The following is a 17,968-nucleotide window of genomic DNA, read 5'->3' as shown; positions in this document are numbered from 1 at the left end:
GTGTCCACCCTTGTGATATGGCAATGGCTCAGTGCGTGCTCGTCCGCTGGGAGCGCGCCAAGTGTGCGACACACACTACCCCATGCTGGCTACAGGATGCTCAGCACACGCCAACCATATGGTCACACATGCCAGCCTGAGTGGTTACATGCTAAGGGCTTAGCACACGCTAAACCAGTGGGCCATATGCTGCATACTCAGCAGTGGCAGGTCACTCACTGAAGGCTCGGCATACGCCAGTCAAATGCTATGTGCTCAACACATGCCAAGCACATGCTAAGAGCTCAGTGTACACTCTCATGTCCCCACCAGAGGCCCATGCTGGCTATCCCCTACCCTGACACCCCACCTCACACCACTCAGTCAGGCAGAGGCTGTACAGACAAGTTATTTACTTATAACCCTGGGCCCTCTTTGCCCTGGGAAGGGGGTGGGCCGGAGAGGCTGGCCCAGCATGCACCCCCACTTCTTCTGGGGCTGACCCTTCCCCCAGCTTGGCTGGGACCTGGGGCCACAGCGTCAGGCCAGCAGGGGTGGAGGTAGAGGTGGGAGAGCAAGGGGGCCTGTGGAGCCACAATGGGACAGGCAGAAGCGGGAGCACGGGGACAGGGACCATGACCCAGGACATCTGGGTCTATGGGGGCCTTGAAGGCCTCAGCCTATCCACTGGGACAGGCCTCAGAGCAGGCGACAGGCATTGCCCACGCTCTCGGCTGAGGTGTCGAGGTCATGGCTGTAAGGGGAGTCCCAGTCCCTCAGGAAAACAGCCTCCAGCTGGCTCCGTAGGCCGCCCTGCCCATTCTGTGTCACCAGCAGCGAGGTGCCCGTCGTCTCTGTGAAGTAGCTGCCAGACCAGTTGGAGGTTCCTACAGGGCAGGGGGCAGTCAGGGCCTGTGGCAGTGCCTGGACCCCCTCTCCCATCCCTCTGGCGGTGCTGACACTCACCAATGTAGGCGGCACGTTCAGTCACCATGTACTTGTTGTGGTTGACTCGGGCATATGGGATCCGGGCCTGGGCCTCGTCCGCAGGGACCACAAAGAATTTCTGGGGGAGAGGGGAGAATGGAAAGGAGCAGGAGATGCAGCGGGGGTTAGAGAAGCCCCAGGGTCTGCGGTGGGGAGTGGGGCCAGGTCTGAAGGACTGGGGAGTCCCCGGAAACCTTGTGGGCTTCAGTCAACACTGGCTGGGAGGACCCAGTCACTTTTGCCACCCATCCCCTCTAGAATGGCTCCTAGAGGGACTCCTCTGAAATGGTCCCTTAGGTCTCACCTCAGATGTCCCCTTTTCCAGACAGTTGTCCATGATCCCTCAGGCTGGGGCAAGTATTTCCTCTGGGCCCCCCATCCCATCCTGAGTCCTCTACCCTGTTCCCCCCAAATCTGGGCGTGACTTATGGTCTCCCCATCACCGCGCAGTTCATTCTGGGTTTCTCTGTTAGATGACGGACGAGCTCCACAAGCACTGTGTGCCCAGTACTGCCCAGCACAGGGGCTAAGGAGCGGGTCTGTGGCAGGTGCTTACCACCTGGATGTCAGAGTGTGTGTGGTTGTCACGCAGGGCAGCCAGGGAGAGCAGGAAGGCCCGCATGGACGGCTCAGAGTGTCCCCAGCAGCTGACCAGCAGGCGCACCTTGATGCCCCGCTCATAGGCTGCCCGCCGCAGCCCGTCGTCGATGGCTGGCCAGAACCTTGGGGGGGGGTGCAGGGTACGGAGGGTGGCTCTATCCATAAGCCTTACCCTCAGCTTTAAGAAGCCAGGCCTGGGCCCTGCTTCAGCTTCTGAGAGCCCCCAAACCCTCAGACCACCCATCTCTGGCTCCCAGTCCTGTTCTTGCCTCCTTAAGTACCACATCCTCTGCTCCCTGATTCTGGCTCCTATTCCTGTCCCCCCAAACCCAGTTTTTCCATAATCTTGTCTGCTGCCCCCAGACTACTTTCTCTGAGTCCCTCAACCCTACTGCCCCAAACCTGAAAACTCTTAGCGCCCATTCCCCAAGCCCTCATCCGTCTCTAGCCCGTGCTCCCGGCTTCCTACCCCCAGAAATCCTGCATCTCTGCCTCTGGCCTCCAGTCCTCATCTCAGCCCCCTAACACCAAAATTCTCATCTTTTTCTGTCCCTTTTTCCCCTGGCTCGAGCACTGAGACCTCCTCTCCCTGTTACCCGTCTTCTCTGCCTCTCCCCATTGCTTCCCCTCCATCGTCCCCTTGCTTTGGCTCCACTGGCTGCTTTCTGAGCCCCTTCCCTTCCTCTCCCACTCCTCTTCCACCCTCAGGGCTCCCCGCCCCAGGCCCTGTGCACACACCCAGCAGTACCTGCGAGGGTGGGAGAACTCCATGGTGGGCAGGTAGTTCATGACTGCGATATAGATGAAACTCCGGGCACTGTCCACCACGTTGAGCAGAGCCTTCAAGTCCGGGGTCCGACCACTAGGACACAGTGGCGGAGGTGCACTCTAGGGGCAAAGGGACAGTCAAGACATGTGCTGTACCAGGGGTGCCACCGCAATGGACCCCATGTACAGACAGCTCCTCACTAGCCAGGTCCTGCAGTCTCACTGAATTCTCAGCCTCAATGAAGGGGAGGGATGATTATGATGCCATTTCATAGGTGAGGAAACTGAGGCCAGAGTCACACAGCTGATAAATGGATCCAGGATTTGAACCTAGGCTGTCTGGTTCCAGAATTTATGATTTAACCCAGTGGTTCATGACAAAAGGTCCCTGCTCCAGCACTGACAGTATCACCTGGGAACTCATTAGAATTCCAAGTTCTTTGGCCTTGCCACACATGGCATGCCGAGGGAGTGCTGGGTTTTACAGCGCTCCTGGTGGTTCTGATGCATGCTCAGGTCTGAGGACCTCTGCTCTAATTGCTTTCATCCCTGACTCACTCACAGGCCCCCCTGATGGCACTCCTCGTGTGCCCGTGCCACACCAGGCCCTTTACCCAGCTCTCTCCATTTTCATGACAGGCGAGCAAACTCAGGCTCTGAGAGGGAGAACCCTGGAGCATAGGACCCCAGCATCCACGTGCCTTTGTGTGGCCCTCCAGAATGACTGGGCTTGGCCAGATGACTTGTTTCGGGGGACTAAAGGGGGTGAGGTTGGCCACACAAACTAGTGAAAATATCAATAGCTAAAAAGAGCAGTGCCTTGTCCTGGCAGGTGTGACTCGGTTGGAGTGTCGTCCCATAGACCAAACAGTCATGGGTTCAATTCCCAGTCACGGCACATGCCTGGGTTTTGAGCTTGATTCCCAGCAGGAGGTGTGCAGGAGGCAGCTTATCAATGTTGATGTTTTTCTCTCATCAATGTTTCTATCTTTCTCTTCCTCTCCCCTCCTCTCTCTAAAAAAAACACACACCAAAAACCCAATAAAAAAATATATTTTTTTAAAATTAAGAAAAAACCCCCCACACAAAAACAGCAGTGCTTTGTCTAGAGTGCTCAGTATCTGCCACAGGCGATAGCTGACACTGTCCAATAGAACTTTCTGCAGAGAAGGAAATGTTTCTGTACCTGCACTGTCCTGCACTGTCCAATGTGGCAGTTGCTTGCTACATGTGACTGCTGAGCACTTGAAATGTGGCTAATGGGACTGAGGGACTGAATTTTCAACTGGATTTAGGACTAATGAGAAGGTATGCCTGGGTCCATGCAAGCCCTAAGAGATTGTAAACATTGTGATATCGATTTTCTAGATGAAACTGAGGCCTAGGGAGGTTGGGACATAGTCCAGGCCACTGACTAAGCAGAGTGAGCAGGAATGAGAGCTAGTGGTCAGGAACCCCCTCCCCACCAATCCCTGGGCTCCCAGGAGGCTGGATGGAGGTTGTGAGTGAGGGCATGTGGCGAGGGCATGACAGGCCCCTCTTCCTGCAGACTCACTGCCAGATAGGCCAGAGCAGGGGTGCCGTTGAGGCAGATCTCCATTGGTGTTTCTTGATTGTAGAGGGTGTCGTAGGATCGGGGCCAGGTTGATGGGATGGAGCTGCCCTCCTGGCCCAGGTACCAGTAGGCCTCGAAGATCTTGGTTAGGTCTCGGGCTAGACAGCTGCAGTTGTACATGACCACGCCCAGCTCCTTGACCTGTGGGAGGGCAGTGCTGAGCCTGGAGTAGTGGCCTGGTGTCCAAGGTGACATGGACACCAGCAGCCCTCATTCCTTCCCATGCCTCTCAATCTCCCCCTCTCTGTCCATCTCCCTTCTTTTTGCCCCTCAGTTCCATCCCCCAGTCCCCCATCTAAAGCCCCGGGATGGGCATGAACTTGTCTCAAGACTAATACCTTGAGTCAAGTTTTTGTGAAAATCAATGTCATTCCAAGCTCCAGGTTTCCTCAACTTTTGCATATGCTGTTGCTTCTACCCCACAGTGAGGGAGCTCCTACTCATTCTTAGGTTTCAGCTGACAGTTTCCTCCTCTAGGAAGCCTCCCTTGATGGCCCAGACTACTTCAGGCATTCCTCTAGGCTCTCATGGTCCCTTGGGCTTCCCTCATCACTCTCTCTGGTGACAAACCTGTCTCCCCATTGGACTGGGAGGACAGGCACCAGGATGTCTCAGCCACAGCTGCAGGTTCAGCATCTCCCCGAGGAGTCGGTGAGATTAGGGGCTGAGCAAATGATCACCGCCTGAGCTATACCCTCTTTCCTGTCTTGTGCTGATTCCTGCAGATCCTTCAGTTGTCAGATGAGTTATCACCTCCTTTGGGAGCCCTTCCCTGATATCCCAGGTTGGGGCGCCATCCTGGCCTGGACCCCTCTGCTTGTGCTTCCCCTACCCCAGCCTTGATTCTGGGCTGACACTGCCTGGTGACTGCCTGTCTCTGCACTGGACTGGGAGTTCTGAGAGGTCCATCTGTTACCACCGTGTTCCCAGCATTACCCAGAACAGAGCTGGGCTTAGAGGAGGCATTAGAAGAATAAATAATAAAGGCCAAATGGGTGAACAGGGCCTTGAATGCCCTGCACAGGGGCTGGCAGCTGTCACTGGGGATGAGAGAAAGCTCCAGGCTTCCATGAGCAGGCAGAGGGCAATAGAGGGCTGGACGTGGGGATGTTCCTGGTAGGAAATGGGAAGGAAGCTGTTGTGGACTGGATAGAGAACTCTGGGACTGAAGAGGGGTGTAGCTGGAGGCTGGACACCTGTGGAGCAGGGAGTGGCCTGGAAAGGTGGGCGGGCTGGGTGCAGGCAGACCTGGGTTAGGGAGCGCCAGTCCATGTTGGCACTGCCAATGTAGAAGTGGGTCTGGTCCACCACCCAGAACTTGGTGTGCAGGACGCCATGGGTCAGCTTCTGCATGTCCACCATGCGGACCTGGGCACCTGCAACCAACAGGGGTGGCGGTCAGGGGCTGGCTTGGATAGCCCAGGCCCAGCCCACCCCCGGCTGCCCCTAGCTCACCGCTTTGCAACAGGGCCTGCAGGTCTGCCTGGGGCTGGGGACCACTGGGCTTGCTCACAGCAATGCGAACCTTCACACCTCGAGGTGCCAGGGCCTGGAGCTGCCTGAGGACCTCCTCGCCCTGTGGGGAGATAAAAGCCTCTGAGGGGCTGGGTCAGCCAGCTCTCCAACCCCATGTAGTACCCCCACAGGGTTGTTCTGAGACTGGGCTTCCAGATGAGATCAGGCTGGCGGTCCGGGAAGGTACAAGTGAGGCTTGGTGATGCCAATAACAGTAATAGTAACAGCTCATGATTACCTGAGTCCTACTGTGAGGGGGGCCTCTTCTAAGCCCCTTCACATCTAAACTCATTGAAGTCTCACCACTCTCATCCATGAGGCAGGTCTGAGTAATATCCTCAAGGTGCAGATGAGGAAACCGAGCTCCGGAGGATTCAGTGGTGAAGCAGGATTTGAGCCCAGACTGCCTGCTAAGCCTGTGCTTTGTGCTTTGAACCACTCCAGTGGGAGCCAGCAGGGAGTGTGAGCTCCTATCATTTCTGACTTTCGTAACTTTTTTAAGCATTGCTTAAGAAGCCCCGCAATGTTAATAAATTTTAAGCCCATTTCTCACAGATTGAGGCAGCAGAGAGGGGGGGAAAAAAAGGGAAACGTCTGTTTTTTTCAATGAAGGGGTGATCCACCTAGGCAGTTTCTTTCCAAACCTTGAAGCTTTATGGTTTTTAAGTTTGTCAGCAGACCATAACAAGAATATTGTAATAAAAAATGCTTATAACCTGGCAGATATGCTCAGCAGTTGAGCACTGACCTATGATCCAGGAGATCGCAGTTGATTCTGTCAGGGCACATGCCCAGGTTATGGGCTCGATCCCTAGTCGGGGGCATGCGGGAGACAGCCAATCAATGACTCTGTCATCATTGATGTTTCTATCTCTCTCCCCCTCTCCCTTCCTCTCTCTGAAATCAATAAAGATATATATATATATTTAAAATTACTAAAATATAATTCTTACAAAGGGCTATAATATGCATGGATTAGCCGTTACATCCTCACAAGGGCTGAGTGCTATATACTGGCCCCATTACACAGATGAGGAAACTGAAGGCTGTCAGGAGAAGTGACCTGCCCAAGGTCACACAGCTGGGAAGCAGCAGCCTGGCTAGAAGGGCTGTTTTTCACTCTGCTCTTCCATTTCCTCATGTGACAGGGTTGGGGCAGCTTGGGGGTAAGCGACATTTGCCAGTCTAATCCTTTGTAACCACATCCATATACATTCAGAGGCCTATAGATAACCAGGACAAATGCCCCTGGTCCAGGGGGCCATGTAAAGACTGTTGCTTCCAAACACCTCCGTCCAACCCGTTGTATGAGACATGCCTACCTGTCTCCTGGGTTGCAGGGAAACCCCTTTTACCCCCATTCCCAATGCCTCCCACGGTCCTCCTGCTGTCCACTAGGGCCCAGGTTGCCAGGTACCTGCTGGGCAGAGGGCTCCTGAGTGTGGGTGTCATTGTTGGTGAGGGTCCAGTAGAAGGAGGCGATGTCCAGGCTGCTGTGGGCCCCGGCGAGCAGGCCCAGCCAAGCCTGGCTGGTGGAAGGGTTGCTAGTGGAAGCACTGGGGAAGTCCAGGCCCTCGGGGATACTCTCCACCAGCACTGCTCTGTGGGATGCAGGGGGAGGGGCGGTATCAGCCATAGGGGGCTGGAGACCACCGGCTCACTTGTCTGCCCACAGAGGATGGAAGACTATGTATTGTGTGTGCCTGTACTCGTGATTCTCTGAGTTCATGCATTTGTCTGTCTAGAGGTGTGAAAAGAAGGTGCATATGTGGATGCCATCCACAGGTGGATGGAGGATGCTCTGTGCGTCTGTGTGTGCCTGTCTCTTCACAGACCTGGATAGCAGATGATGCTGTGGTTGCCATGGGAACAGCTGGGGGGGATGGGGATGGGGATGGGCATGGAGGGAAGAGCCTGTGAAGGTGCACTTGGGAGTCTATGATCACTTCACAGTCATGGGCACTGGGTGATGCTGAGTGCAGGCCCTGCCTGGTCTAAGGGTCCCTGGCCTGTCAGGGCCCCTCCCCCCACCATCTGAGGCTCCCCACTTACTCGCAGGGGTCATAGCAGGGCTCTGGGCGCTGGTTGGGCCCAAAGAGATGCAAGTCGCCGTATTCCCATAAGAATAGCTGAGTCATCAGGGCACCGAAACCCACAACTGCCAGGATGAGGACCAGCAGGACCCAGCGGGCTTTCTGTGGGAAGAGGCAGTCAGCCAGCCCAGGGGGGACAGCCCAGCCCATGCCTGAGACAGGCTGAGGGTGGCGGTGGGCTCCTACCTTCTCGGCAGCCTTCCATGCCTCGATCTCATTCATGGGCAGCTCGCCGGCAGGCTCCTCAGTAGGCACCTTCAGCTGAGAAACAACAGGGATGGTTTGGGGGTGACCGGGGAGCCCTCACTCTCAACTGCACCCAGTCCCTCCCCAGTGGGGCCCCATCCACCTACCTCCTGATACATCAGTTTAGGCTTCATCTTGCCAGGCGGCCAAGGGAAACGCGGAGTGCAGGTGGGAAGGTGGGCGTATCAGGGTCTCCAAACTGTGGGAACAAAAGCTGGCACTGTGTGGGGGTGTTCTGGGCTTTTGGAAGACATCATAGAAGGCAGATGAGTCTTGGGGCTCACGAGATCCACTGGGTTTACTGTTGGTGATCACGGGGGTCACTGGCACTGCGCCCGCCAGTCCAAAAGGAGGAAGCAGACCCTGGTCAGCAGGGATTTCGAAATTCCTCAAGCTCTAGCCTCTGCTTTCTCCCCAGCAACCTGCGGCAGCCCCGCTGCTGCCCTTGTAGGGCTCACCCTGCCCCCCATTAGCACCTTCCCTTCTCTGAGTTCTAATCTAGACATTCCCAAAGAGACAGCTCCGCATGGGCTCAGCGGAGCCCCAAATCTTTATGCCTATCTTGTCCCAGCCCTGGGACGACCCAGGGGGCATTCTCCAGGTGGCTCCTCTGTCGCACCCTCAGGTACCCACCAGCTAGCTCAGGCGGGGAGCCCAGGACCATCCCGGCCTCCCCGCCAGCTCCCAGCCCCGGCCCCCAACCATCCTGCCTACCCTACCCCGGAGGGGCCTCGGCCTCAGTCTGCAAGCGGCTGCCTCCGCGGGGCCCCAGCTTCTGCCCCAACAGGCTGAGCAGGGGCGAGGGGAAGGGAGGCGGGGACTCCTGCGGGCCCGCCCCCCGCAGCAGCGAGTCTGCGCGAGTCCCGCGTCTCAGCGGCGACCAGGGGGGCGAGCGCCCCAGGTAGGGTCCCGCCGAGCTGGCCGCGTGGGGAGAGTGCATGGCTGGGGGATGGGCTTTGCTACACCCCACCCGAGAGCCTGTGCGGGGAAGGGAAGCCACAGGTAAAGAGAAAAGGCCGCGTTGGTTGGAGCGCCTGCGGTGAAGCAGAAAGGCTGCGGTTGGATCCCGGGCCGAGCACACACCTAGGCGCTGCTCGCGCCGGCAGGGGTGCTTCTGCGGGCAACCCACGGGTGTTTCTTTCTCCCTCTCTCTAGAATCAATGAAAAATGTATCCTTGGGTGAGGATTTTAAAAGAAAGAAAGGCCACATCTTTTCTCGTCTACAAACCTTGTGAGTTTTTGAGCCACGGGTATGCATTGCCTAGTCAAACATAAACACACAAATTAATGGTTTGAAAACTTATGCAATAAAATGGAGACATCAAGGTTGAGTAACAGCCCACGCGCTGGGAGGGGAAGAGCGGGGTGGGGGAGGGAGACGGTGGGTTTTCTGTTGGAGTCTCTTTGTATTTGATTTTTTTTTTTTTTTTTTTAAGTCAACCTATAGGGATTTAAAAAAATCTGGTTCTGAATCCAGGCTCTGGCTGGAGGGATAGGCTGGACTTCTCACCTCCCAGTCTCAGTTCCCTAGGAGGATTTAAGGCCATAACTGCAGATATACATTAGAGAACCCTTCCCGGCCCGCTTCTGTCAATGATAGAGGGGCAAGAGCCCCTCCCCCAGAGCCAGGCAGGAAGTTAGATAAATGCATAAAAGTATATCGTTGAGAGAAGAAAAAATGTCAGAAGTGGTTGCCTTGAGAGTGGGACTTGGGGATGGGTTGCATTTTACTGTACTCCTATTTTCAGGATGCCAGAGCTCAGCTTGACCCCTCCTCTCATTGCACCGAGACTAATGGAGATGGGGCAAACGGATCCAGCAAGAAATGGCGACGGACCAAGGTTATTTGAAATGCCAGGGGTCACCAGAAGCAGAAGATAACACGGAGATAACAGTCTTAAAGGTGGTTGGCAGCAGGGTTTCAGGGTGGAGGAGGGGGGCGTGGGGCAGGAAACTTGCCTTTTACTTATTTGCAAAGGCCTTGGTGAGAAATGTATTAAGACTAAGGCGTTGGAACAGCAGATGTGAAATGAGAGAAGTGGAGGTGAAGAGCAAAACAGAGGGAACAGTGAGGCTTGGAGAGGTGAGGGATGGGACGGAGCACCCTGAGGCTGGGGAACTGGGATGACTGCTAATAAACCAAAAATAGAAAGAAAATAGAGAAAGTTCACTGAAATTTAGTGACCTTTTGGCTTTGAAATTGTATAGTGATCACAGGATCTGTAATGAGGGGTTTAATTTTAACTTCTGTTGTATTTTCATCAAAGCAAAACGCCTGTGGTGTTTAAAAAGAACACTAGTATTGGAGAGGTGGGTTCCAGAGCCAGATATCCCATTTGAATATGAGCCTTCACACTTATGTGACCGTTTGACCTTGAAAATGGCAATGTATCTATCTATGTCTTAGTTTCTCCATCTGCAAAATGGGCATGGTAACAATAGCACTTGCTTTTCACAAGGTTGTTCATGAATTTTACACATATTTATGAGTATCTGTATACTTGGTATTGTTTTAGGCACTGGGGATAATGCTGTGACCAAAACAGACATGAGGAAAGACAGACCCCCCCCCCAAAAAAAATCAGTAGCCCTGGCTGGTTTTGCTCAGTGGTTAGAGTGCTGGCCCGTGGACCGAAGGATCCCAGGTTTGATTCCGGCAAAGGGCATGATCTTCAGTTGCAGGCTCGATCCCCAGCCCCGGTCTGGGCATGTGCAGGAGGCAACCAATCAATGTGTCTCTCACATCGATGTTTCTCTTTCTCTCCTCCTTCCACTCTCTCTGAAAAGCAATGGGAAAAAATATCAAGTGAGGATTAAATAAATAAAACCTATCCAGGTAGATCCTTTGAACTAAAGGATTAATTCATATCAAGTGCACAGAATGGGCATGCAAGAGGTTCTCAATAAATACGGTGTGTCAAGGCTAACAGCCGAAAAAGAAAAAAGGCATCATTACCACCCCTAAACTCTGCCAAGATGGTTGCATTTCAGTTACTATTTACTTTTTAAAATGCACATAGGACTTCTATGGAAGTTAAACTATGAGGCTCTGGCTCCTAGCTGGGGTGTCCCTTCCCCCACATCCCAGTCTCCAGAGAAGGACTGAGTTCAGCTGGAGAAGTATCCAGCGCTCTCCATCTCCAGATCCCTGGGGGGAGCATGCAGGGTGAAACAAGGTGGGCCGGAGTAGCAGGGCTGACAGTCAGGCTGGCAGGTGCTGGCATTGCCCTCGGCTTGTCTCCTGTGTCCCCAGGTTCCTAGAAGCCCCCACGGGACTCCAGTGCAATGACTGGTTCTTGTGCTCTACCTCCTTGCACCTCAGCCAGCAAGTGTTCCCCCTCCAGCCCACAGAATCTTCCATCCTCTTGACCTGTACCCTCCCTGCTTGTGTGACGCCACAGACCGCAGAAAAGGAGGAAGCAGAACCCACTGGGCTTTCGAGACATGTTGGGACAGCTCCCCGAACACCCCATTCTCGGGTGGGGGTGGGGGTGGGGAGGGAGATTAGATCCCTCCTCCACAGCAGTGCTTTGGATTGGAGAGTCCAGGATTCAGATCCCACAGTCATTTTCTTAGTGAGTCACCTCAGGCATGGGGCTTTACTTCTCAGCCCTGGATGGCCTCATCTATAAAAGGGGAATCATCTTACAGTTTTATACACTGTCTGGGGCACAGTGGCTAGGAGACCTCCAAATGGTGTGTGTGGGTGGGTCTCAAAGTCCCATAGCCCTGCATTCAGATCTCAGCTCTGTGTGTCACTGGGAAAAGACGCTGCATCTCTGAGCCTTCCTTTCATTCTCAGTACATTGGGAGACTTATATACCAACCTCACATTTGCTGGGAAGTCAGTGAAACCATCCATGGCAGGCAGGTAGCACAGTAAACTTCCAATACAAGCTGGCTGGTGAGATCTGTATGTCCCCTAGTTTATCCCAGATAATCTTCTATGTGTCTCTTGAAAAGCTAAGTCTGTCTGGTTCATTCCTCTACCCCCCAGTGCCCAGCACACTGTACACTCAAGAAATGTCTGTTAAAAACAGAAGGAATGGAGTAGAATGGAAACCTTTGAGAAAAGACTTTCTTAGCTGTCTCTCTAGACCTAGCAACACTTGTTTTACACACAATGATAACCGGCTTGTGTCCTAAGCTCAGAACAGATGGGGTAGGAGCAGGTGGTGGCAACTCAGCCAGAGAGTAAAATTCAAGGTTGATTCAAGCCATCTGAGTGCAAAGGAGGGTGTGCGGCCACGTAGCTGCCGAAGCACATGCGAGCCCGGGCCAGGCCGCGCCACAGGAAACTCACAAACCCCTGGACCTTCTGTGCGGCTCAAACTTGAAATGTTTTCATGTTTAAAGGAGCAGGTTCCCCTTGATCGTGCAGACCCCTTTGACTGAGCAATCAGTTGTCTGTGGTTAAGTCCAACAGAGCACTGGTTTTGCAAACTTTTTTGTTTTTGTTTTTAGCAGTAGAACCTTTATTTCATAGGACCCTCCGCAGAAGGTGCCTGGTCTGAAAAACAATGGGTAAAGAGAAAAAAAACGCCGTCATGAATGGTGACTATTTCTGATTTGGAACTCAAAAATCTAAGTCCCCTCCCTCCTCAAAACCCCCCTGTGGGTCCTCATTGCCTTCAGGACAAAGTGTAAACTTCTTACTTTGTCCTCTAGTGCCCTACATGGCCAGGCCCGTGACCTTCCCCACCACTGTAGATTCAGTTCCCCTCTCTGACTTCAAAGCCATCCCCAACTCCTACCTCTTCCCTGAACTCCAGCTCTGGATGTCCCATGACCTTCTAGACACCTCCCCCAAGGTGTCCCCAACCTTCTTACACTCACTATGCCCCCAACTGTCCTTAGCATCTCCCCCAAGTCTGTTCCTCCCCTGGGTCATCATTTCAAGGATAGCTGTCCTACCCAACCTTCAGGTCTCAGCCTGTGTGCCACCTCCAGAAAGCCCTCCTTGACTCTGTAGGAGCCCTGAGCCTTGTCCTGGGCCCCCCATGTGTCCAGCTGGCCTCCTGAGGGTCTCTCCCCCCACCCCTTTTCTCTCCCATGGCCTCAACCTAGACTCCAGCCACCTCCTTCCCAGCCTTCACTCAACCCTTCCAATTCCCCCTCCATCTGAGTTTGACTTATCCTCCATCCCCACCCAGCAGATCTCCGTGGCCCCCAAGTGTCCTCAGGACAAAGTCTCAGATCCTTATGGTGGGTCTCAGAATCCTGGATGATCTTCCCCTAATAACTTACTTTTACTATCCTTTGTGACCCAGCCATTTTTAATAACTTTCAGTTCCTTGAACTGAAACCACTTTTACCACCAACCCTCCCACAGCTTCTCCTGCCTCACACACCTTTCATCTTGCTTACTCCTATCAGCCCATGTACCACCTACTCCAGGAAGCCCTCCCTTACCCACTAGTTGGTCCAGGTACCCCTTTTGGGCTCTGACAGTCCCCTGAGGTTCTCCTTTACCACTCTGGGCTGTCACTGCCTAGTGATGGATGTTTCTCCCACTGGATTTTGAAACCTATGAGAGCAGGGCCAGGCTGTCTCAGTCACTTCTAATGTCCCCATTACTACCCAGCACAGGGATAGTACATAGCAGGTTCTCAGTGGCCAGTTCATTTATCTAGTTATTCAATTTGTATTTATTTAGCAACTACTTGCTGACAAGCCCTGTTTAGAAACTGGAGATACAGCACAGAACAGAAAAAAAAATCTGTGGTAAAGATGACATTCTTTGGGGGGAGTGAGACAATAGATAAATTAGTGAAACAGAACATTTGGAGAAAATGAAAACGGGAGGGGGGTGGCGGCATTACAACAGAAAGTGGTGGATATCTGAATTAAAAAATAACACATCTGGGGCAAGAAAGCATCACTATCCATTTTTCAGATGCAGGGCAGGGTTCAAGGAAATCACTGCCCAGGTAGCAGAGCATCTGTTTGTTAGCCAGCAATTTGAACCCAGAGCTCAGTTCTCTTCCAAGACACTACACTGACAAACCAACTTATAAACACAGAATAAGACAGAATGTCTTTTCCTTGCCGCCCTGATGGAGGCCTGAGCCTGTGAAAGTGCGGGATGTAGGGCGAGGGGGTAAGGTTCCTTACGTTTATTGAATCAGGCACTGATCAAAGCACTTAATACATTTAATTCTCACAACAGTCTTTTTTTTAAAGCCCCACTTAACAGATAAAGGAACTAAAGACCCAGAGAGGTTAAGTCATTGGCACAAAGGGACACAGCCAGGAAATAGTGGAGTCCAAGCTGCCTCAGGGTCCAAGGAGTGGACAGCTGCCTCTCCTGTTTATTATCTGCATGTCTGTAGCTGCCCTCCCTTCTTCCCTCCCCAACAGCATATGAACCAGCAGGTGGCTTTGTCCCCTCAAAAACTACCAACATCCCCTTCCCGAAGTTTCCCCCAAATAGAAAGGATATATGAGTGCAGCTTTAAGAAGAGGACTCTGGCTCTCCTTCCAACCAGGCTGATCTTGCCAATCCATTCTTGGTAGTTCACTGATGCTTTGGGTCACATCATGTCACATAAGATGGTGTCCCTCTTCTCCTCCGGTGGCTCCTGCCTGCCTCACGCATAGTGAATCTAAAGTTTTCTCCATGGCCCATGAGACCCCAGCTGATCTGCCCCCATCACTCAGCCAACCTCATCCCTCAGCCCTCTCCTCCCTCACTGGCCTCCTTGCTACCCCTTAAATATTCCTAAACATTCCATGTTCCTCCCTCAGGGACTTTGCATTTGCTGTTCTCTCTGCCTAGAATGCTTTTCCCCCAGATAGACATGTCACTCTCTGTCATAATTCGGGTCTTTGTTCAAACGTCACCATCTCAGAAAATCTTTCTGACCACCTTATTTAAAACTACCACCTCTATCATCCAGTCCCCATCCCCCTCCTGACACACCCTATAATCTATTTACGTGTTTGCTAATTGTCTCTTTTCCCTGCTCAATGGTAAACTCCACAGGGCCAGGGGTCTATAGGTTTGTTCTCTGATGTGTCCCGAGTGCCTAGCACTGGGTTGGCCATGTAGAACATGCTTTCTAAATAGTTGTTGAGTGAATAACTTGTGTTTTCATTCCCATGTTGCAGGTGCAGCAACTGAGGCACAGGCACATTAAGCCACCTGCCCAGGTCATGCAATTATTTAAGTGCTAGAATCAAGAATGGAACCAGGATGCTCCAGCCCCCAGGGACACACTGCTAAACACTGTCCTACACTGTCTCATGCAGGCAAGCTGACTAAATAGGATACTTACCAATCTACCTGGGGATTCAGGGTTGCTGAGGTTTGACTGAGGTGTGGTGGGACCTGCCTCATCTCTCTATACCCTCAATTGTAGAAGTCAAGGGAGGTCTGGGTCTAAGCTACTTATGGTCTCCCCCGCACCAAGTCCTCCTCAATTCACCCCACAGCACCAGCTAAATGCTCTCATTTTTGGGGTAGAGATAACTCAATCCAACAAGGTAAAGAGATAACTATTTACACGAGCAAGGTTTGTGATGGCTGACAGGCCACCCCCTCAAATGTGGTGCCGTGGCAGATGTGAGGACAATATGGAGATGGTGACGTGGGGTGGCTGCCATGGCACAGGCCTCATGCATGATACATGGAGTGTGACTGACGACACAGCAATGATGAAGGAGGTAGGGGGAGGGAGAGAGCGACAATGAAGAGGTGATGAAGGTGATTGGATGAAGGTGAAAGTGACATGGTTAATAATAATATTAGTCCAAATCGCCATGTCAAGCTGGACATAACACAAGAATAAACTGGCAGAATCCTCCCAAACACTCCTGATGTAGGTGTCCTGTGTGCATTTCATAGGTGAGGAAGCTCAGATTGCAAAGGTATGATTAGGTAGCCAAGGTTACCCAGAGCTTTAGTGGTGGAGCTGGAATTCTGGCATACCCCAGCTAATGGGCTCTACCCTGTATGGTGGCGAGTATGTGTGTAGTGACACGGGCAAATGACAGAGATGTGGAGGGAAAAAAACCTGTAAGGCAGGGTGGTTCCTATGGGGAAAACTAGAGGCTTGAGGCATGGATGGTGACAGCCAGAGGAGTAAACGTGACATGGGAGAGACGGTGACATAGGGGTGAGGATAATGTAAGGGGAGCATGAATGCGATTTAAGGAGAGGGTGACAGGAGGCGTGCAAAGGTGACATGGTATGTGTTTATGAGAAGCGAGGATTTCATAATGGAGAAACAGCAATAAAAGATGGGTGCAGGCAACCTACGAAGGCGATGGCGACTTAAAAGAGGCAATTGCAAGCTATGGTGGCAATGGGAGCTTAACGGGGACAAAAGCGAATTAAGAGGGTTGAAAGCGACAGAAAGGGAATGGTGACGATTTAAGCGGGATGCGACGTAAAGGGAGGAACGGCGACATAAAGGGACCGAGAACAACATATGGGTGGAGATCATTATAGACACGAGGTGACAACACAAGGAGGGCAGCCGGGGCGCCGCGCCCCTAGATCGCACAGTACCTGCACTCCACGTCTCCCACTCCCGGACCCAGCCCCGCATGCACCTTCAGTACTGGAGCGGGGCCCGAACGCCCCCGCAGCGCGCAGGCGCGCTCCGCCCGGACTGCGGGCTGGCGGGGGCTGGGGCTGTATGTTTCTGATTGGCCGCGCTCCTCGCTAGTGTGGGGCGGGGAGACTCAGCGATCACGTGATGGCTGCGGCTCACTCTCGTCGGTGGTGGCCCGGACGCCTAGAGCGGCCGCGGGCGGATCAGTCGGGCTTCCGGCAGCGGGGGCGGTGCTTCCGGGACGGACCTCCGGGCCAAGGGAGGGGGTGTCTGACAGTTGGTTCCGCCCAGAGGGCGGGCGGCGCGAGTGGGCGCGGGCCCGGAGGGCCAGGTGAGGCGCGGGCCGGGCGAGGTGGGATTGGGCCGGAAACGGTGGGGATGGAGGGCGTCCAAGGCGCCGGAGTCAGGCCCGGCGCTGCTGTGCGGTCCCGGTCGAGAGACTTTTTTCTCTTTACCTCAGTTTCCTCCTTTGTAAAGTGGGGGTCAGAATCCGACTATAGTTTCCTTCTTATGGTTTGGAGTGAGAAGTCAGCTCGTGCATGTTGGAGCCCCTCGCGCAGAGCCCGGCACCGTGCTCACTCGTTTTTCTACTATTATTGTTAGTGTCGATGCTGCTGCTTGTGCTTGGCGGGGAATATCTGGGTGCGGGAACGTGAAAGATTGTTGGACTTGGAGGCCAAGAGATTTCAGTTCAAGTCTCAGCTCCACTTGGTGGCAGTGGGCCTGTGCCTTCATCTCTCTGAACCTCGTTTCTGAATTTATACAATGAAGGCTGATAGTCCCAATATCGTGGGGTCCTTGTGAGGATGCTGATGAAAAGTGCGTGTAAAGCTGGATAGACTGGGACTATCTAATAATGATTCTGAGAGTCATTGATGTAGCTGGGACCTGGTAGGAAGTAGTGGGAGGGAGGAAGCTCAAAGACAGCAACAGGAAAAACTTGGAATCTGGGGTCAGGGAAATCAACACCCTGCCATTTACTGTTTGGCCAATTTTTCCAAATCCCATGATTTTTCTTTTTCTTTAAAACTACTGATGCATTTTCTTCCAGTCAGTTAATTTGAGAAGGAAAAAGTGTTTGCTATCCTAATGGAAACTGGCCTGGCTGGCCCTGAGAACGGACACAACCTGAAATACAATGGAAGGAGAACAGTCTATTAAATTGTAGCGTGATTCTGTATCGTCAGGTACCATGGGCCCCATCAAGTTACCTTATACTCTGTTCCCAGCTCACACTTTGCATACGACTGACGTAAGTCAGTGACTGTCCTACCCTTTCCCTAGCTCACCAAAATTTTATTTTATTTAATGTACACATATCACTTGCTGAGCATTGTTCTTTTTTTTTTTTTAAACATATCTTTATTGATTTCAGAGAGAGGAAAGGAACGGGGGGAGAGAGAGAGAGAGAGAGAGAGAGAGAGAGAGAGAGAGAAACATCAATGATGAGAGAGTCATTGATCCGCTGTCTAGCCTGCAACCCGGGCATGTGCCGGGACCGGGAATTGAACCCCGATCTCCTGGATCCTAGGTGATGCTCAACGGCTGAGCCACGCCCGGCTGGGCTGAGCATTGTTCTAAGGGCTTGGTGTTTATGAACTCGTTTA

At 52.9% G+C, this 17,968-nt stretch overlaps 1 protein-coding gene across 2 annotated transcripts; it reads right to left on the bottom strand.

Moving 5' to 3' along the window:
* Positions 1-372: 372 nt before the first annotated feature.
* On the bottom strand, positions 373-8,598 carry PLD3 (phospholipase D family member 3). Of its 2 annotated transcripts, none has more exons than XM_016209215.2 (12): positions 8,523-8,598; positions 7,911-8,002; positions 7,744-7,818; positions 7,517-7,659; positions 6,882-7,065; positions 5,405-5,525; positions 5,198-5,325; positions 3,890-4,090; positions 2,315-2,454; positions 1,523-1,688; positions 946-1,045; positions 373-866 (listed from the first exon to the last, which is right to left on the bottom strand). In XM_016209215.2, the coding sequence occupies exons 2-12, from the start codon at positions 7,935-7,937 to the stop codon at positions 679-681; spliced, it is 1,473 nt and encodes a 490-aa protein (XP_016064701.1). In that variant the 5' UTR covers positions 7,938-8,002; positions 8,523-8,598; the 3' UTR covers positions 373-678. The 2 variants fall into 2 exon arrangements, with proteins under 2 accessions (XP_016064701.1, XP_016064702.1); XM_016209216.2 differs by having other exon boundaries at positions 8,518-8,589.
* Positions 8,599-17,968: the final 9,370 nt, after the last annotated feature.

This window comes from Miniopterus natalensis, chromosome 18 (genome assembly GCF_054644295.1).
Source record: "Miniopterus natalensis isolate mMinNat1 chromosome 18, mMinNat1.hap1, whole genome shotgun sequence".
In the NCBI taxonomy this organism is placed as follows: domain Eukaryota; kingdom Metazoa; phylum Chordata; class Mammalia; order Chiroptera; family Miniopteridae; genus Miniopterus; species Miniopterus natalensis.
The sequence above is the reverse complement of the archived record's forward strand: the minus strand, read 5'-3'. Positions and strand labels throughout refer to the sequence as shown.